Source organism: Mirounga angustirostris, unplaced genomic scaffold (genome assembly GCF_029215605.1).
Source record: "Mirounga angustirostris isolate CCGP_5_RB_7025 unplaced genomic scaffold, mMirAng1.0.hap1 SCAF_7, whole genome shotgun sequence".
Taxonomy (NCBI): domain Eukaryota; kingdom Metazoa; phylum Chordata; class Mammalia; order Carnivora; family Phocidae; genus Mirounga; species Mirounga angustirostris.
This window is the reverse complement of record NW_026991715.1, coordinates 85,696,322-85,715,056: the sequence shown is the minus strand read 5'-3', so window position 1 is coordinate 85,715,056 and position 18,735 is coordinate 85,696,322. Positions and strand designations below refer to the sequence as shown.

Genomic DNA, 18,735 nt, shown 5'->3' with positions numbered 1-18,735 from the left:
TTCTCTGTTAAGAGACTATAGCTAATATATTAGCAAAACCTAATGGCTTTACCTTCAACATACACCCAGATTCTGGCCACTTCTCAAGATCTCCACCACTGCCACACTGATCCAAATCCCATTGTTTCTCATTTAGATTATTTCAAAAGCTCTCTAACTGGTCATACTTCTGCACTTGCCCTCTTACAGTCTATTAAAAAAAAAAAAAAGAATTCCAACTGATCTTTCAAAAACCTGGGACAGATCAAGTTAGTTCTCAACAGCCCCCATGTCATGCAGAATAAAAGCAAAGCCCTTTCAATGACTTACAAGGTCTTCGTGATCTGGCCACCTAATAACTAAGCTCATTCTCCATCTCCCTTTTTGGTCTTCTGTAGACACACCTACCTGCTCACATCTCAGGCCTTTTCTGACCTTGCTACACCCATTGCTGGTAAGGTTCTCACTGATAATCACATGGCTCACTCCTTTATCTCCTGGGTCTTCTCTATAAAATAGTGTCCATTCCAGCCTCCCCTTCCCTTTTATCCTATTTTGTTACTCAGGATATCATTTATTATCATGTGGAATATATTTACTTGCTTATTACTTTTTAAATGCACTGTCTGCTCTCCCTCATTTTTGTAAGCTCCAGAAGGGCACGGCTTTGTTTCATTCACTGTTGAAGGGGGATAGAATTTGTCACCCCAGAATATGCTTCTTTGACATAAGGATTATTTTCAGCTGATTATTTTTTAGAAGCAGCGGATACAGAGGGAGTTTTACAACTGAGTAGAAGTTACACTTTTGCAGGAGAGATTTACAAGGGAGCTCTCCATTTATAAGAATGTCTCCCTCCCTGTACCAAGAAGAGAAGGTAGACTCTAAATCTCTAGAAACTCTTATCAATAGAGAAGACACTGACTTAAATCTGTGTAACAATCCTACCCTTGTTTACTGCTTTGCCTGATAACTTCCCACAACTGGCCTCCCTCCCACCCACGACACATCTTCTTTAGCTGGAGTTGGTATTTAAGGTGGTGGCTTGGGCCATCTTGGGAAGTTACTCAGTTTTCCTGGGTCTCTCTCATGCATACATGTTATTTAACTTCTGTTTTTCCCCTGTTAGCCTTTTATTACAGGGGCATCTCAGGCAAAAACCTAGCAGATTAGAGGGCAGATTAGTTTTCCTCCCCTCTACCACCACAGCCACAGTATCTAGAGGAGTGCCCGGCCCCAAAATACCCAGGATTGGGAACACACAGATGAAAGAGTAATGGGAGTAAGGTGGCAAAATAAGGAGCTATGGGCTGGAGATAGAGATCAGCTGCCCAGAGATACCTAGGCTTTACCAAGTTTGGTACAAGAAATGTTTAGCCCAATGTTAAAACATTAAACAAAACCACACAGATGTATAGATACTCCCTGAATGGTATTATATGATCCATACTACTACGTTAGCAAGAAAATGAGCTTCTCAGATTCAACAAGGCCCAAGCCTGTTTGGACACTGTTAGAAAGTCTAGGGACCATGGTAAAATGAATGGAGATATCCTGCATTTGCTCTTCCTTTATATGGCCATCTTTTTCTGAAAAGTTTCTGTATCCTTGGCTAACTAGATAACTGAATTTAATCTTAGAATGGTGTGGGCATGTGTGGTCTCTTCTAGTTATGCTGTGGTCCCCTTGAAGTGTTGTGGGGATATTTCTTATCTACTCAAGTAGAGTTGCCTTCTCTAATCCAAATCAGTGTGTCAGAGAGAATATTATCATCTTCATTTTATACTGAAGAAACAGAAGCATAATAAGTAACTTCATTCATTCATCCATGCAATGATGTTTTTTTACCGATTGCCAACGAGACGCTGGTAACTGTTCTCTATACTGAGAAGGAACAAAATATAGCCAATATTCTCATGGAACTAACATTCTACTTGAGGGAGAGAGATAAAAAGCAAACCAGTATTTTACAGATAGATAGATACACACACACACACATACACACACCACTTTTATATATATGCATATATTTATACATGCACATATATGCATATGTAGATATAAATAAAATAAATGTCAGGTCATGATAAGGACTGATGAAAAATAAAGCAGGGGAGAGGTTATAGGGAATGCCATGATGGGGGTTGGGGAGGGTTCTAAAGTCACACAACTAACATGGTGTAGAGCCAAGATTCAAACAGAGCATTCCAATGTCAAATCTGTGGTCTTAACCACTATGCTGAAGCTGCTAAGTGGCTCTGCAAATGCTAACCTTCCAGTCTATTAGAGTTGGCAATGCAGACAGAGACAGTCTGATTGGGACAGAAACACTTTAAAAAGGAAACCTGAGAATGAAAAGGGCTTCTGGTGGTGCTCTGTATCTAAAACAGAATGAACAATATTTGAAAACAAAAACTGGGCAAATCCCCCACCACCCCGTAATTCTCAAAATTAATAAGGTGAGTCAGTGTCTGGTAAATGTCATAGGCTTGGGTTCTCTAGGTCCATATGCTGACTGCTCAGACCCTGCCTTGGAAGCAATTTGCAAGTGAGAAGGTTAGGCTTGTTTTTATGTCATCCATGTTCTAACAGATTTCTTGGAGACCAGAATTTCCATTTGACCAAGACTAATTAGAAACAGCTAGCTACTCTAGCAAAAATCAGGTTTGACTTGAGAACATGAATACAACCAATGGTCACCCAAATTTCTGGGGTAATCATGAACCCAACTCCACAGTTCTGAGTGTGATCTCCTACCTGTTTAGACTCAGTAGGAGCTAGGATTCAAGAAGACTACATGGACCAACTTCAGGAAAGAGTCAAGCTGGCAGCCTGACACCATGGAACTGTGGGAGAATGAATCATCCCAGGAAAATATGGAGATAAGACTTGTAAAGGATTCTCTTATCCCTGCGAAAGGCTTTCTCTAAATCAGTACTGATGAAATCGTTTTAGGTTTTGCTTCATAAGAGAAATTTCCACATGATTGCTCATACTCCCAGATGGGAAGAACTGGAGGTATATCCAACATATAGTTTAAATGTTTTGTTTAGATTCCCAGGCTTTGTCATTAACTCAATCTAGAAATGACTCTTCCCCTTACCAGCTGTATGACACTGGGCAAGTTACGTACTTTTTTTTGTGGTTCAGTTTCTCCTATTATAAGCGGAGATGAGTGGTACCATTCTCATTGAAATATGAGGACTAAATAAGATAGTGAATGTACTTGCCAAATAGTAAGCACTTGATGAATGCATGATACTCTTTTGGGGATCCTGCTTCATATATGTCTCATCCTCTGAGAATCATCTCCTCACACACCAGGATCGGCTCCTGTAAATCTATATAACAACGATCCTGCATACTCTCCTCTGTCTAGCCATCTTATTGATTAAAACAAGGGTAGACACATAATATAAGCTAGGCCAATCAATTCTTTCTGCCAAGAATTTGAAGTTAGACCTCAAAGACTAATTAGTTATCTGCAGATGCTAGGCCTGGAAAGTTATATTGATTCAAATGTCACTTGAGAGCCCTTTGCAAATGGGGCAGAGGAATGTAGTCTTCAGAACAAGAGGGAAATGAAGCAGTGAGATTGAGGAAATAATGAAAGACCAAGTGAACACAGAGGAAAAGACAGAAAGAGATGCTGCCTTGGTCCCTGACCACTTCCCAGTTCCTAATTCCAATGGCTCCCAGGGCTGGCTGAGCTTCCTGTGTCCTGAGTTCTGTGAGAAAATTCTATTTTCTTATAATAAATGTCCTATTGCTTAAGTTAGCTTACGCTGTTTCTGTTCTTTGTCATCAAAGAGGTCCTTAGAAAAAGTGGTAACCTAAACATTTGTATTAGTTTAATGGAAAAGCTCACGTTTGACATTCTGAATCAGAAATGTATTTACTGTAATTAACTGAATGAAAGTGAGAAATAATAGAGAAGAGGTATAGGCCAATTTCCCCCCATCATTTCTATGTAACATAGGACAAAGCTAGCCCTAACCAAACTATGAAATAGCTTTAATGTGTTGCTATTCTCTTCTCTCCCTCCCTTCTCATTCTCAAGGACTGCTTACCAGAGGGCCCTAAATTCCTGAACAGTGTCTTATATGCTGTGTTTTTCCTACCAGTAACCATAAATCAAAACTTATCTGTCTTTTGACCCTTTCCCCCAAATCCGTCATTTTTGTTTTCTAAGAAGGCAGCTAGATACTCTGGTACATTAACCCAAGCCAACATGGTAATTGATTGTAATATAAGAGAAGGCCTCCTTTTTCATTCCTGGAAACATGCATGTGACCTTAGGGGAAAAAATCCCTTAATTAAAATGAATGAAACTAGTGATGGGAAATTCTGACACTGAATAAAGTAGCAGGATAATTTTTAGAAAGGTGCTTTTGTGATATCTTTTGTATGATAATCACACTGTATATGCAAATACCGAACTGCAGTAGAAAAAAAAGTTAGAGAAGGATTGCATATTTCTGACATATTTGAAATTATTGAGCACTCCTTTCTGTATTGCAGCAAAATTGGTTTAGAGGCTAAAAATAAAAGTACATCTTAATATATTCAAAATTGTAATCAAATGTTGGAACAAGAAAATCAGTCATAAATGCTTACTCAACTAACCAAGATTATCACATTCCTATGCTAATCCTGTGTTTTTAATTAATGGATAAAGCAGAAAGGGGTATCTAAACAATAGTGTATGAAAAACGCAAAAATAAATTTTCAAGTTCTAATTAAATGGAGAGGCAATAACAAAATACTGCCTCATTCCAGCAACTCTTTATCAAAAACAACAAAAAACACCTCGGTATATCTTTCTAAAACTACATTTCACAGGCTTCTACATCCTCTTCTGTTTTTACTCATGAACATAAAGAGTCCAGATGTTAAATATAAGCTGAGCCATCACACCGAATACCATCTGGCTTTCCTTCCCGAATCTCCTAATTGATCAGAAGCTGCATTTCTTACAGAAGGCAGGGGAGTCCAGGGCAGTGAGTCAGAGTATGAACTCTAGAACCAGAGTGCCAGGATCCACACGTTGGAGCTGCCACTTTCTTTTCATATCATCTTGGGCAAGATCATCAACCTCCCTAACCAGGAGTTTCCTCATGTATAAAATGGGCCTAACCATAATACCTACTGCTGTTTTGAGGATTTATTCATTCACCAGTAAGTGCCTGGCACTGTTCCTGACTTTTGGAATCCAACAGTGAACACTACAGGTAAAAATCATTGCCCTCATGAAGCTTACATTCTCAGATACTGCATCTAAAGCACGTAATTAGCACAATGCCTAGTCCTCAGTAACTTATGAAGGGCAGCTGTTGGGATTACAAACACTTGAATGAGATGGAGTCAAACACCCACATTCAATGACTGGGAATGTGTTAGAAGAAGTCAGCACATCTAAGATCTAGCTAGCAATGGCTCTGCCACCATTTAAATAAACTTCATTTAATCTCTGGGCTGCAATTATTTAATCTGTAAATGGATCCTAAAGTCCCTTTTACTGAATAAATGGAAATTCATGAGGGATATAAAAGGTGAAGTTCTAAAAACATTATAGGAAATATTTCACTTTGCCTATTTTACCTTTACCTTACCATTTAAATGATATGAAGATGCATTAAGCATAAGAATACATTTTCAGTACACTGAAAGCAGAGGGAGAGCTCAAATGCTAGGTTATCAGCTGTAGTTTAAAAAAAAAAAAGAGAGAGAAAAACTGGAAAAATGTAGATGATCACTGGAAAAATGTAGATGATCAATATCATACCCAAATCTTTAGCTACATAAAGTATGAAATCACAAAAAATTTAAAATGAGACAGAAGCAGCATCTTACATTTATCTTAAAAAGAACACATTCCTTAGCCTCATCAGAAATCACTGGGTCAAACAATCTCTTTCTATAATATATTTAAGTGAAATGTAATATTGTTTCTTTCTGGACAACCTTAGCTTTCCTAAATTAGTTTTTCTAATGAAATTTAAAAATAAAATTGGTCCCATTCCTACTCCTTTTCCTAAGATTATTCATTTTTCAGGGTTTTGTAAATTTTGTTCAAATTACTTTTCTTTTCCAGTTAAAAACCACAGCATTTTAACTTTTTAAAAATCATCCCAATGTATAGCTAGATACTCCTGCAGTTTAGCCAAATTAAATGGCCCATGGTGAGAATGACCCTGTTTACCTGGCTCCGTCCTTTGGACTTCCCATTCTGATATGGGATAATATTGAACTCTTTAGAGTTTCATGATTAAGTCCTGCTCTCATGAAAAACATTGTTATGTTTTGCTTTCAACCTTCCTTCAGCTGGAATATTCTTTCCCCTTTTATTCAGCAACACACCCACCTACCAAGTCTCACCCAAACAGTATCTTCTGCAATTACGGACTTATCTCACCATAGCCCTGATTACTCCCACCATAACCCCCATATTAAAAGGTCATATTAGACCCTCTTAATATTACTCTCATGGCATTCTGCACATATTATCACTAACTTGATTATCTCTTTGCATAATTATTATTTTGTGTTACATCTACCTGATGGCAGGGACAATGATTCTTGTTGACATCAGCCTGGCACAGAGTAGGCAACTGTTCACATTTGTGAAGTGCTGGAAATATCTTCATTCTCAGTGGATAAGCAAAACCCTTATTAAACAATAAATCTGATCTTATGGGCTTTAATTTGTAGAGTTATTAGCCTTACTCCGTAACAACAAAACATCATTGCAGTAAAGCAACCAAAAATAAAGAGAAATCAGTCCAAGATTTAAAATTAGAAAAGTAAAATCATTTTCTACAAGCATCTCTCCAAAAACACCTTTTCTGGTTTTAACACAGAATATCATGAAATTAAGAAATGCTTCCAAAATTCCCCACAGATTGGTCTTTAACACAAACACATACCAATCAAAAGCTTATCCTTTCTTTACTTTCCACAGACACCAAAGAACACGGCAGAAAGCCAACTTTTAGAAATAAACCCAAATAAAAATAAATCTTCCAGTAAGATTCCTCAGCAATAAAACCGTAAATGTCACTCCCACTTATACCTAGTATAATGTCAAGCTTCAATCTACTTAACATCAAAATTAATCAGGTTTAATGCTTTTTCTAGAGTGACATCTAACAACCTTTTTTTTTTTTTAAGATTTTATTTATTTGCTTGACAGAGAAAGAGAGAGCACAAGCAGGGGGAGTGACAGGCAGAGGGAGAAGCAGGCTCCCCGCTGAGCAGGGAGCCCGATGCGGCACTCGATCCCGAGACTCCGGGATCATGACCTGAGCTGAAGGCAGTCGCTTAACCGACTGAGCCACCCAGGCGCCCCATACCATTTTAAGTAAACACACACACAGCCCAAAGTTTATCAGTATACTTCAAATCTTTATAAGGTACAAGTAGGAAAGAAAATCTCACATTGGTCTACAGAATAATTATAAAGAAAATGCAGTTGATTACAACTAAACACAAAATATCCAGCAATTCACTAGCTATAAACAGAAATAGTTTCAATTAGAAACTTAAGAGTATCAAGAGAACCCTTCGGGAAGTTAAATGGAAATTACAAGAATATTTTCCAAAAGCAGGCCATTTCTTCATGCAATTACTTGTTTCCATTTTATAGCTGTCATACTTGTTTATCTATAACAAAACATTGCTCTGCTCTTCTCATAGTAATCAAAACAACAAAACAAAGCTAAAGAAAGAAAATGTGTCCCCCCAAACTTAAGATACTATTTTGATGAGACACAATTAGAAATATTTTCAGGTACTGCATTCTAGGAACTTCTAATCACTGAACAGGATAAAATATGTAAGTTCATATAAAATTTAAAGCACATTAAAAATTTTTGCTTTGATCTGTGGGACAAAGACTTCATAATTCATAGACATGCATATATTTTTAGTAATATTTGGGGATGTCAAGAATAGGGCTGGGTGTCTTTCTTCACTACTTGAAAATTGAAACTTTCGATCATGTTCAGATTAATCAATTTTTAAAATGAATTTCCTCATTTCCAATGAGGAAAAATGCTTTTCACTGTAATGAATACTATATATTTATATTTATATTTTGGTATTTCTTAGGAGAAAAAACACGTAACATGTCTTGAGTGCATCTTTTAACTATAAATCAATTGAAATCCATTGCAATTACTATTACTACCACAGAAATAGTTCTATAGGATGACACATAGGAAGAGGGTTCTATGGTACAATTCACTTCTATAAAAAATTCAACACAAAGAATATTTTATTTTTTCAACATAGTGTCATGTATTGGTGAGGTACTGAAATGCAAAGAAAAAGAAAATGAATTCATCCAAAAGAGCATTTACATAAATTTCAAGAGTAACGAAAGACCACTGGCTGGAGGTATAAAATTCATCCACTAATCAGGATCAACAGGGAAAATCAGAATAGCAGATAGTTTAGAAGAAATCAGTGGAAGTGTTGGTCAGAAAACATTACATTGTTGCTTTATATGGCGAATAAGGAAAATCATAGAAAAAAGAAAAGCATTTATTAAAATAAAGACAAAAAGAAAATATTCTATGCCATGGATGACAAATTTGGGGCTTGTGTGTTAATGCTTATCAGTGCCCTAACAGATGTGACTGATCAATCAATGGACTCTTTGTCACTGATCCTGGAATCTTTCTCAATACACAACACAGAAAGCCACTACCAATCACTGAAAATTGGCACTGAAATCTATTTGTCAAACCTGCTCTCAGTGATATTGTTTAAGTTATTCAATCAGGAACCTTCCCCACAGGCAAATAGTACAGGAATAGGTACAACCTTCTAGAATACGTGCTCAAGCAAGGGTTGACATTCAAAAATTTGTGAATGCATAAAAATTCTTAACAAGGAAAATGGAAAAATAACATTACAGCAGGTAATGTTATGATTCGGTGAGTGGGATAAATTTTTAGAGGCTATCTCTACAACTTTGAATCATTTCAATTCTGATGACACAGCATTTAAAAAAATACAGTCATCCATTTGCAAGAAAAGCAATCACTACAAAAGTAGCAAGAAATTGAAACAATTCCCTCAACCAGGAGGCAACAGAAATTAAAGACTGGTACTGGTAACTGACAATTAATTAAGTAGTTTCAATGTGGTTTATTCATTGTAATTTAAAGCTATAGTCTAATGATTTGAAAAATAAAATCTGAGACAAAATGAGTAACTACAGTAGAGAATCTGGTGCCTGAAGTAGCTTTAAAACCTGAGCAGCCAAAATTATAGATTTTCTATAAATGAAGAACAAAACCCTTCATTGTTACTTTTAACAAAACTGTTTTCTTCTAATGAAATTAATAATGCAATTCTTGCCCAAAATCAAATACTTTTTAAAAATCTTTAAAAATCGGAGAAAGATAATTATTACATAGTTTCACGCATATGCAGAATATAAAAAACAGTGCAGAGGACCGTAAGGGACAGAAGGGAAAACTGAATGGGAAGAAATCAGAGGAGACAAACCATGAGAAACTCTCGACTCTGGGAAACAAATTGAGGGTTGCTGAAGGGGAGGGGGGTAGGGGGATGGGGTAATTGGGTGATGGGCATTAAGGAGGGCATGTGATGTGATGAGCACTGGGTGTTACACCCAAATGATGAATTGTTGAACACTACATCTGAAACTAATGATGTACTATGTGTTGGCTAATTGAATTTAAATTAAAGAAAAAAACCTGAATTAAAAAAAAATAAAATAAAAATATCTTATTATAATGTGATTTGATCTCTAGTCATAGAAAGTAAAACAAAAATACAAGGACAGTGGCTAAGTTTTAGTTTTCTTCATTTCCAGAAATACAATATCTCTACTGAAAGGTATTTTAAAATATAGGTGACCATTGAGCTATATTGGAAACACAAGCCATGATTTCAGTTTTAGAATAAAATTGAAAATGTGGCAAAATTTTTTGGAAAACTAAATAATCAGTTTGATAAAGCAGATAGTTAGCCAGACATGAGCAGGTAACAGCTATTTTCGTCTGTTAAGAAGGGTGGAAACCAAGTTTCAGCCAGAGGGCACACGCATGTACTCTTCCCTGTAAGTGCTGCCCTACAATAACCTATAGCTTCATGAGAACACATTTGCATTGTGGTCTTGACTACCCCCCCACTCCCCTTGCAGAGGTATGGCTCTGTGACAGTTCAGATAAGGGCCATATAGGACCAAAACTCCCCCTCTTTATTAGGAGGAGACCTTAGATGATTGGAGGCAACCCTAGTCAGAGGACCAGCCCATAACTCTTGCGAGCATAAAAAAGAAAGACCACCCTGGTCCCTGGTGCAGCTGCCGTCTCTGGGTCTGCCCGCTCGTCCACCTTGAGAGTGTGCTTTTGCTTTCATTGCTATTAAACTCTTTTTTACTTGAGAGTTTGGCTCTAAATTCTTTCTTGGCCCAACTCAAAAATGGAGACAGGGGGTGGGGGGTGGGGGGTGGGGCAGATGGGACATCTGAGATCAAATCAATATATATTTCAGGTGAAGGTACTTTTGTTCTGCTATATAATTACACATTATACAATTTTACCAGAATGTTAAATCAAAACCTGCATAATGAAATACATCAGAGAAAAACAAACATCCATAACTGAACCAATTTAGATAAAGTCCATAATCGTTCAATCTGACAATGAACTCTGCCCCATGTTAAATAGTATTACCTGCTGTTACCAGTGAATAAAAACTGCATCAATGCCCCCACTTCATTTTGCTTATGTACACTTAGCCATATTTAGGCTCTCACATGAATTCAGCAAGACATCTTAAGTTGTACCGACATTTAGCAATAAAGAACATTTTCAGCTACAAGCAACTAAAACCACAATCTATAAAAGCATTACAACCAAGTCACTGCTCTTAAAGTAATTAGACAAGTTTTCTAAATCTCCCTTGAAATAACTATTATGCTAATATCTTCTACCCTTGGCCAATTCACTGTCATGAATTGTTGTTTTACTATTATGCTCTTCCAAGACTTTTTAAGTAATTTCTTCACAAAATGAGAATAGGGAGCAGATGAAACAATCCTATTTGGCTATAAGACTGTAGCTAATTATATGACTAACTTGTGGTACATCTTATCAATATGTCATTCATGATTATAATACAACAGATTTTAATCAGGAAGTAGCTCATTGTCTAATGAGGTGTACTTATCTCAGGTAAGAGAAAACAAGTGTTTCTATAAACTATATAACCAACTATCAAAGAAGGCTTTCCCACAAAACACGAAAACCAACAAGAAAATATGTAAGTTTTATGAAAGAACTTCATTGCTATATTGCAGCAAATATGTCACTTCTCTAGCGTTCTGTTGATACAACCAGAAAATGTTTAAAAAAATGTCCTCCTTACCTGTGTATACAGTTTTTACTCTCGAGATAGGACATACCAGAAGCAGCATCTAGTGAAAATTTCACTAATTGTTTGAGCTTTATTTCATCCTTCTTCTTTCTCAGAAAGGACAGGAAATCACCTCCTAGAAGAATTGACAGATGAACAATGAAATATCATCAGGATGTACTGCCTATTAGAGATACCTGACAAAACTGAAAGAATTACACATTCGACCATGCTTTCTGCCAATTTTGTTTGAGGTGAGGATAAAGCAAAAGATGAAAGAACACATCTATTAGAAAACAGATACCATAAACTTACCCAGATACAGTTTAAGTAATTTAAGTGCTTCACACTGTGTATTATCTAACACATGATAATACTCAAACAAAATCATACAATTCCTCTGTTGCAATTTCTCACCGATTTACCTGGCCCAAATTTTCTGTGAAATTTTATTTTCTCTAATACCAAATAAAAGATTATAACTATTATGAGTTTAAAATGTAGATGAGATCAAATTAGTTATCAGATTCAGTGACTGCTTATGATAATTAAGTCACTGATGGTAGAGCCAGAGGGGGGGAGCTATGGTTTTGATAGGATTTAATTGCTGAGCCAGATTGCATTTTGGGCATCAAATGGATTTCAGTGATGTCTTAGAGCAACTCTTTAAATCAGCATGGTCCAAAAGAAATGTAACACACAGTAACTTTCAATTTTCTGGTAGCCACATTTGGAAAAGTAACAACAACAAAAAGGTGAAATTCATTTTAATAATATATTTTTTCTTTAGCCCAATATATCCAAAATATATTATACCAGTATGTATCATTACAAAATTATAGTGGAAATATTTTACATTTTATCATCCTAAGTCTTCAAAATATGTTGTTTATTTTACATTTTGTGGGACATCTCAAATATTTGATCTGTATTTAGGTTTCATAAATTTATAGTTGAAACAGAATATTCATATGCCTACGCTGTTTCACACATGTTTAAAATTTTCTAGTAACTCAATCATATCCATTTTAAATTGAATAAAATTAAATGAAATTCACAATTCAGTTTTTTTAGAAGCACTATTTCCAAAGCTGAAGAGCCATCTATCACCCATCTCAACCATATTAAAATACTGTCGACCTTCAACTGTGCATTCATTCTTCACATCGCATTAAAGGCTATAAGAAGACTTGATTATTCTTCCTTGTTAGTATAGAGTGTAATTGTATTTTTTTTAAAAAGTTAAATATATTAGAATGAATGTTCTCTCAAAACAATCATTCCCACTTTCTATTAGACCCTCAGATTCTAAACCAGAATTTTGCAAGAGGGATTAGCATTTTAATTGCCATTTCCTGAATTTTGTAATCCTCTTCACCAGGGATCCAGGCTTCCTTAAATAGAACAACTCTAGAGCTGAAGACTTAATGGCTTTTTCTTTAATGAGAGTACCTGGAAAATAAACTCTTGCCTAACTCTACTTATAATGTTATCTTTCTCTAACTTCTTCTCTTATTCACAAATCAAGTGTTAGGCAAATTTAGGTGGGCCATTTACAAAATCAACAGCTATATGCTTAAAAATAATCTTAACGGTGTCAGATAATTTCTTTTTTCTGTTCTTTTAAAGAGAATATCAAATGCATTCAATTACTAGGAAGATTATTGAAACAGTCTCCATCAAGCTTAACTTAATTTTCTGAACAAAACACACTCAAGCAACAGTAAACAGCAAAACTAACCACTGATTTCTCTACTTTAATAGGTATACCAATTCAGTGGACTTGAAATCAATATTTAGTTCAAGTTATTACTTGGTCCAATATTCATATATATTAATTCTTTGTTAGATATATGTTGGCGCCTATTTCAGAAGAAGTGCAGATTCCTGGTCTTGCAACCACATAGCATTTTGTTTGAGCTCTGGAATAGTTTTCAAATGAAAAGAGCTTTTCTGGAATTTGATTTAAAGCAGCCTATGACATAACCTCAGTGTTCTGTGAAATCCTAATATTTCTTTCCAAAGTTAGCTCGTTTTCAGCACTTTTCCATCTGCCTCCTGTTCTTTTTAAAAATTTACTCCTTCAGTGAATCCTCCTTTACCCCTTAACCCCTGCCCCAAATGGTAAACCCTAGGAAAAGAATTGTACCTCTGCTGCTCATTATTATAATTTCAGAGGTTACCACACTGTGTCTAGCATGTAATAATACCTCAATAAACATCTCTTGAATGAGTGAGTAAAAACAATGTGTATCTCTTCTTGCAGCTTCTAAGCTTCCCATGAAGACAAGAATCATTTTCATTACTTTTTACATTTCTTCCCTAGTCCCTCTCCAATGGTGAGAACTTTGCTTTTCAAGTACTTGTCAAATGTTAAAACAGTGTTGAGAAAAGGATATTACATTTCTTATCAATGGCACCGATGGGTGCCATAAAATTCTTTAAATTCCATCAATAAAACTTAGCGCATTTAAGAGTAAGCTCATTTTGATAGATGCTTCTTAACACTAATGCCTTAAAAACTACATCTTTTAAAAAAATGATTTGCAAAGAAGCAATCCCTGGTAGATAAAACTGTAAAACAACAAATGCATAATATAATAAAGAAAAGACAACATTTAAATAGAATTACAAATTGCCTGAAAAGTGAAGCCAGGTCAATAAAGGTAAAGCACTAGAAAGTAGAATGACATATAGCTATTTCCAAATACTGAGACAAGCCAAAGATACAGATGAAGGATTGTCTGACTGCCTCTTAGTTAATCCAACAATATTTCTGCCTTAGAGAAATTTCTTGCTTGAAATCATTAAATTATTAAAGTAAATTTTAAATTTATTTCCAACTCATAGTTATTCAAGACACAGACAGAATGATCTTAAGGAGGAAAGCTGCACCACCCCACAGCCCTAGTCAGCTTCTTGCAGAACACTGCAGAGAAGCAAAGACTTCAATAAAAGTTAAATAATTGTGATTCAGTACTGAAAGCCTGAGCCTTGGGCAAGTGTAAGCAGTAAGAACCCAGAAGCAAGAAGTAAACTCCCCAGGGGACAGAGTATGAGACTAGCAGTAGGTCACCCAGGAAATAATTCAGACTGGGCCAGAAATGTTCCCCTAGGCACAATACTTTATTATTACCATTAAGTGAAGAACAATTGGAGAGTGACATCAGATGACAGTTTTTAGTATTCACTGTCAGTTATTGTAGAGGATAGTGTCTCTTCCTTTGAACTCATTCCCCTGCTGCTTTCATTAAGTGCCAAGTTAAAGAACCTCTCTTAGAATTTGTGATATACACGATCATATATACAACACATATGTTTATATGTGTACGCATGTATGTATATGTGCATATACCATACCTGACCACTATCATAAGGATCTTGGTGTTCAAAGTGGGCAAAACAAGATATTAATTCCCATTTTGTAAATCTGTCTCAACAAGGATTATTTCTATATAGGTACATTGTACATTAAACCAAAACAGGATGGATTATTTTCTAGAATTCTTCACCAGTGATAGATTTCTAAGACGATACTTAATATGTTTTTATAGTCAATTTTTAGTTTACTAGGGAGATAGCACGACATCATGAAAAGAGCATGGATACTGAAGTCAGACTGACCTAGGTCCCATTACCTATGTGGCCTCGGGTAAGTTAATTTCTTTTTTTTTTTTTTTGTATTTACTTATTTGAGAGAGAGAGAGAGAGCACAAATGCAGGGGGAGGGCAGAAGGAGAGGGAGAAGCAGATCCCCCGCTGAGCAGGGAGCCCAATGCGGGGCTCGATCCCAGGGCCCCAAGATCACGACCTGAGCCGAAGGCAGACGTTTAACCAAATGAGCCACCCAGGCATCCCTAATCTTTCTAAACTTCTTTAAAACAAGGATTAATTCCATTTATTTCTCAAGATGGTTTTGAAGACTAAAATGTATCTAAAACACTAAGTCCCTGCCTAGAAAGTCATACACACAATACTACTCCTACTTCTTATTTTTGCTCAAGCTATTTTGCATCTAAAGAAGACAGGTTGTTTGTCACGTATCTATTTTCCCTTACTCACCTCAAATTCCTGCCCTTCTCCCATTTTGGAAAGTATTCACCTCCCCCTCAACAAGAAAGGTGGCCCTAGATTGGCTTCACGCAATGAATGAAGCCCATTCCCCTGCCCAAGTGACTGGTTCAGGGATAGGCACATGGCTTAATTTGGGCCACTGAGATATAAGGAGATGCTTAAGAGGGGAAAGAAACTTTGGTTTTTGAGAGACGCACCAGGAAAGAAGCATTCTCTGCCACTGGAAGTACACAAGATAGCATGTAGCATCATGAGGACTGGCAGACTAGGGGTGAAGCAATCATCATGGAAAGCAGAAAATAGAGAAGGAAAGAGAATGGTTTCTGGCGATATGTTTGAGCCACTGGATCAAACACTGCCTGAACAGTGACTTCCTTCTAGATTCTTCAATTAAGTGAACTAATAAAATTTTTTTTTTTTAAATATCTTTTGAGAGAGAGAGAGAGCATACCCATGACTGGGGGAGAGGCAGAGGGTGAGGCAGAGAGCCTCAAGCAGAGCTCCTGCTGAGTGCGGAGCCCGCGTGGGGCTTGATCTCAAGACCCTGAGATCATGACCTGAGCTGAAACCAAGAGTCAGACACTTAACGGACTGAGCCACCCAGGCGCCCCAAATCTCTGTAATTTTTAATACAACTTCTGTACTACCAACACAAAGGTTCCTAATGGATAGATATTTGTATTAGAAGATTATTTGAGAATTTTAAAAGGTAATATATATTATATGTCTGGAACAAGTAGGAAACAATAAATAGAAGTGCTTCTTATTGCTTGCAGCCAACCTTTAGTAGGAGGATAGAAGGCTGTTATTCTCAACAGTACTTTCTCAAAAGATTTCTTACTCTATGCTGTGGAAATTTGATCTTACCTGTTCTTTCAGTATTCATGGGATGGTGAGGAACTGATCACATTCAACAAACTCAGAGAGATTATTATATAAATAAGAACACTAATTTATCAATTTGTTATTGGAGAAAAGGGATAATCACTCAGCATTCCTATGGTTGCTTTGTCTACTTTCGACCAAGATTTTACTTTTTACTATGTGTTTATTGCAACAGAGCTCAATAGTGACATGTTCTAATGCTCAAGGAGGAAGCTAGAGAGGTAGATTCACCAACTAATTTTATTCCTAAGACTTACAAACATACACACACACATGTCACTGAATCATGTAGAGGTCTTAATTTATCTTCAAATAACTTCAAAGTTTATTAAGAGATCTCAGTCCCTAGTGATATATAAAATACATAATTCATTACCCTTGTTTTTTAGGATATAAATTTATTCCTGACAAGTTTGGTTTAATTGTGTTCACTTGGAAATTTAAATAGGATAATAAAGCAACTATTAAGTTGTAGGGAGCTATTTTGGAGGCCCCATTTCTGTCATTGTTCAGAGTTTTTATTTTTTAAAAAATCAACTTTTTCTCTTTAACCTGTAGTGATGAGAGTTAACCTGTAGTGATGAGAGTTAGCTGGACCATCAAAAATTAGGGGAAAAATATGTATGATAATCATAAACATTGAATGGTGATACAACCTGTTCTCTGTGAAACACAGAAAAGATTTTATTTTTTATTATTTTTTAAAGACTTTATTTATTTGAGAGAGAGAGAGAGAGATCAGGAACAGGGGGAGGGGCAGAAGGAGAGGGAGAAGCTAGGCAGGGAGCCCGATGCGGAGCTCGATCTGAGGACCCTGGGATCATGACGTGAGCCGAAGACAGACTCTTTAACTGACTGAGCCACCCAGGCGCCCCAATACAGAATAGACTTTATATAATAGGAGATAAGCCAAAACATGTTCTTAAAGAAGAAAACGCTGCATATAAGGTATACTCAGGTGGGATGGACAACACAGAAGGAGATTAGGCAGGAGGATGCTCTAGTTGTCAGTCGAGGTGCTGAGGGCTTATATTAAGAACTATCCAAGTGAAGACTAAAGCACTAGATCTGAACAGACTCAGTAATAAGCTAGAAATGGGTCAGTTTGCGAAGATGAGTAAGATGAAAAAATGAATAACTGAAAATCACTACAAGAATACACTAGCTCTCCTGATTCCATTTTCTTTTTAAAGCAGCACTTACAGAACAGCTTGCTACCTAAGTAACATCATTCAGCTAGGCCAAATGCAAAGCTGAGTGTATGGTTTTCCCAATTTGGGTTAATACATGACATCAGTCTTTTCCAACAAAGTTCCTTAATAGCCATGTTCTGCTAACACTGCAGAATAGTGGGAACCTTTTGCATTTCTCCTTTGCAGGTGCTCTTTGAGAACATAACTCAATAGCAATCATGATAACAGTTCTATGAAATAAAGGAGTACATTTCACAGTATGTTTAACTTGCTGGTTCAAGGAGCACCAGCTGTAATCTTGCCAGACATTATATGAATTGCCACAATAGATGCCAGAGTCAACTTTCACAAACTCTCAGAATGTCAGTAGTAGAAGGCCCTTGGGACATAATCAGCTTTTTCACATTACGGAGGAGGGAGCTCAATTTACCTTTTATTTTATGGTGGTGATTTTGGTGATACTATTAAAATTCTAGGGTAAGTGTTTGCAAACTCTCTCTGGAGGCCAAAACCAGCTTTTTGCTTGTTTTTGTTTTTTGTTTTTTTAAATAAAGCTTTACTGGAAAACTACCACATTCATTCCTTACATATTATCTATAAATGCTTTCATGCTATGACAGCAGAGTTGCAATAGAGATTGTATGGCCCTCAAAGCCTAAACATTTTACTATCTGGCTCTTTATAGAAAAAGTTTGCCGACTCTTGTTTTAAAATATTTATTGCTCAGTATTCCATACAGCTGTAGTCCCTTTCATTTAAATGATTCCTATGGTTGCTTTGTCTACTTTCAACCAAGATTTTACTTTTTACTATGTGTTTATTGCAACAGAGCTCAATAGTGACATGTTCTAATGCTCAAGGAGGAAGCTAGAGAGGTAGATTCACCAACTAATTTTATTCCTAAGACTTACAAACATACACACACACAAATACATATAGTGGGATCGTGAATCCCCTGCCACCTTTCCACCCACAACACACTGCCACCAAGGCAAAGAAGTTCCACTGTCTGTCTCTCTCCTCAATGCCAAACTACTCTCTTTTCCATTTTGTGGCTTCCTCTGTCTCTCAAAGCTGTCTTTGATGTAGAGTGTAAAGACAAGAATGGACAGGAAAATCAGGTATAGAATATGTTAGCTCTAAAGCCTCCTGGAACACACTACAAATACTTAGATGCTACAATGGCATTTAAAAAAAATCAGTGGAATGC

General features: G+C 36.5%; 1 protein-coding gene across 9 annotated transcripts in view; it reads right to left on the bottom strand.

Moving 5' to 3' along the window:
- Positions 1-18,735, bottom strand: part of FER (FER tyrosine kinase) — a 423,881-nt gene that overhangs the window by 113,726 nt on the left and 291,420 nt on the right. For all 9 annotated transcript variants that reach the window (XR_010413179.1, XM_064596457.1, XM_064596454.1 and 6 more), the window contains one exon: positions 11,386-11,509. Coding sequence is in view for 8 of the 9 variants with exons in the window: in XM_064596457.1 (XP_064452527.1) it covers positions 11,386-11,509 (124 nt within the window). In the remaining variant the exon portion in view is untranslated. The remainder of the gene's footprint in view (positions 1-11,385; positions 11,510-18,735) is intronic.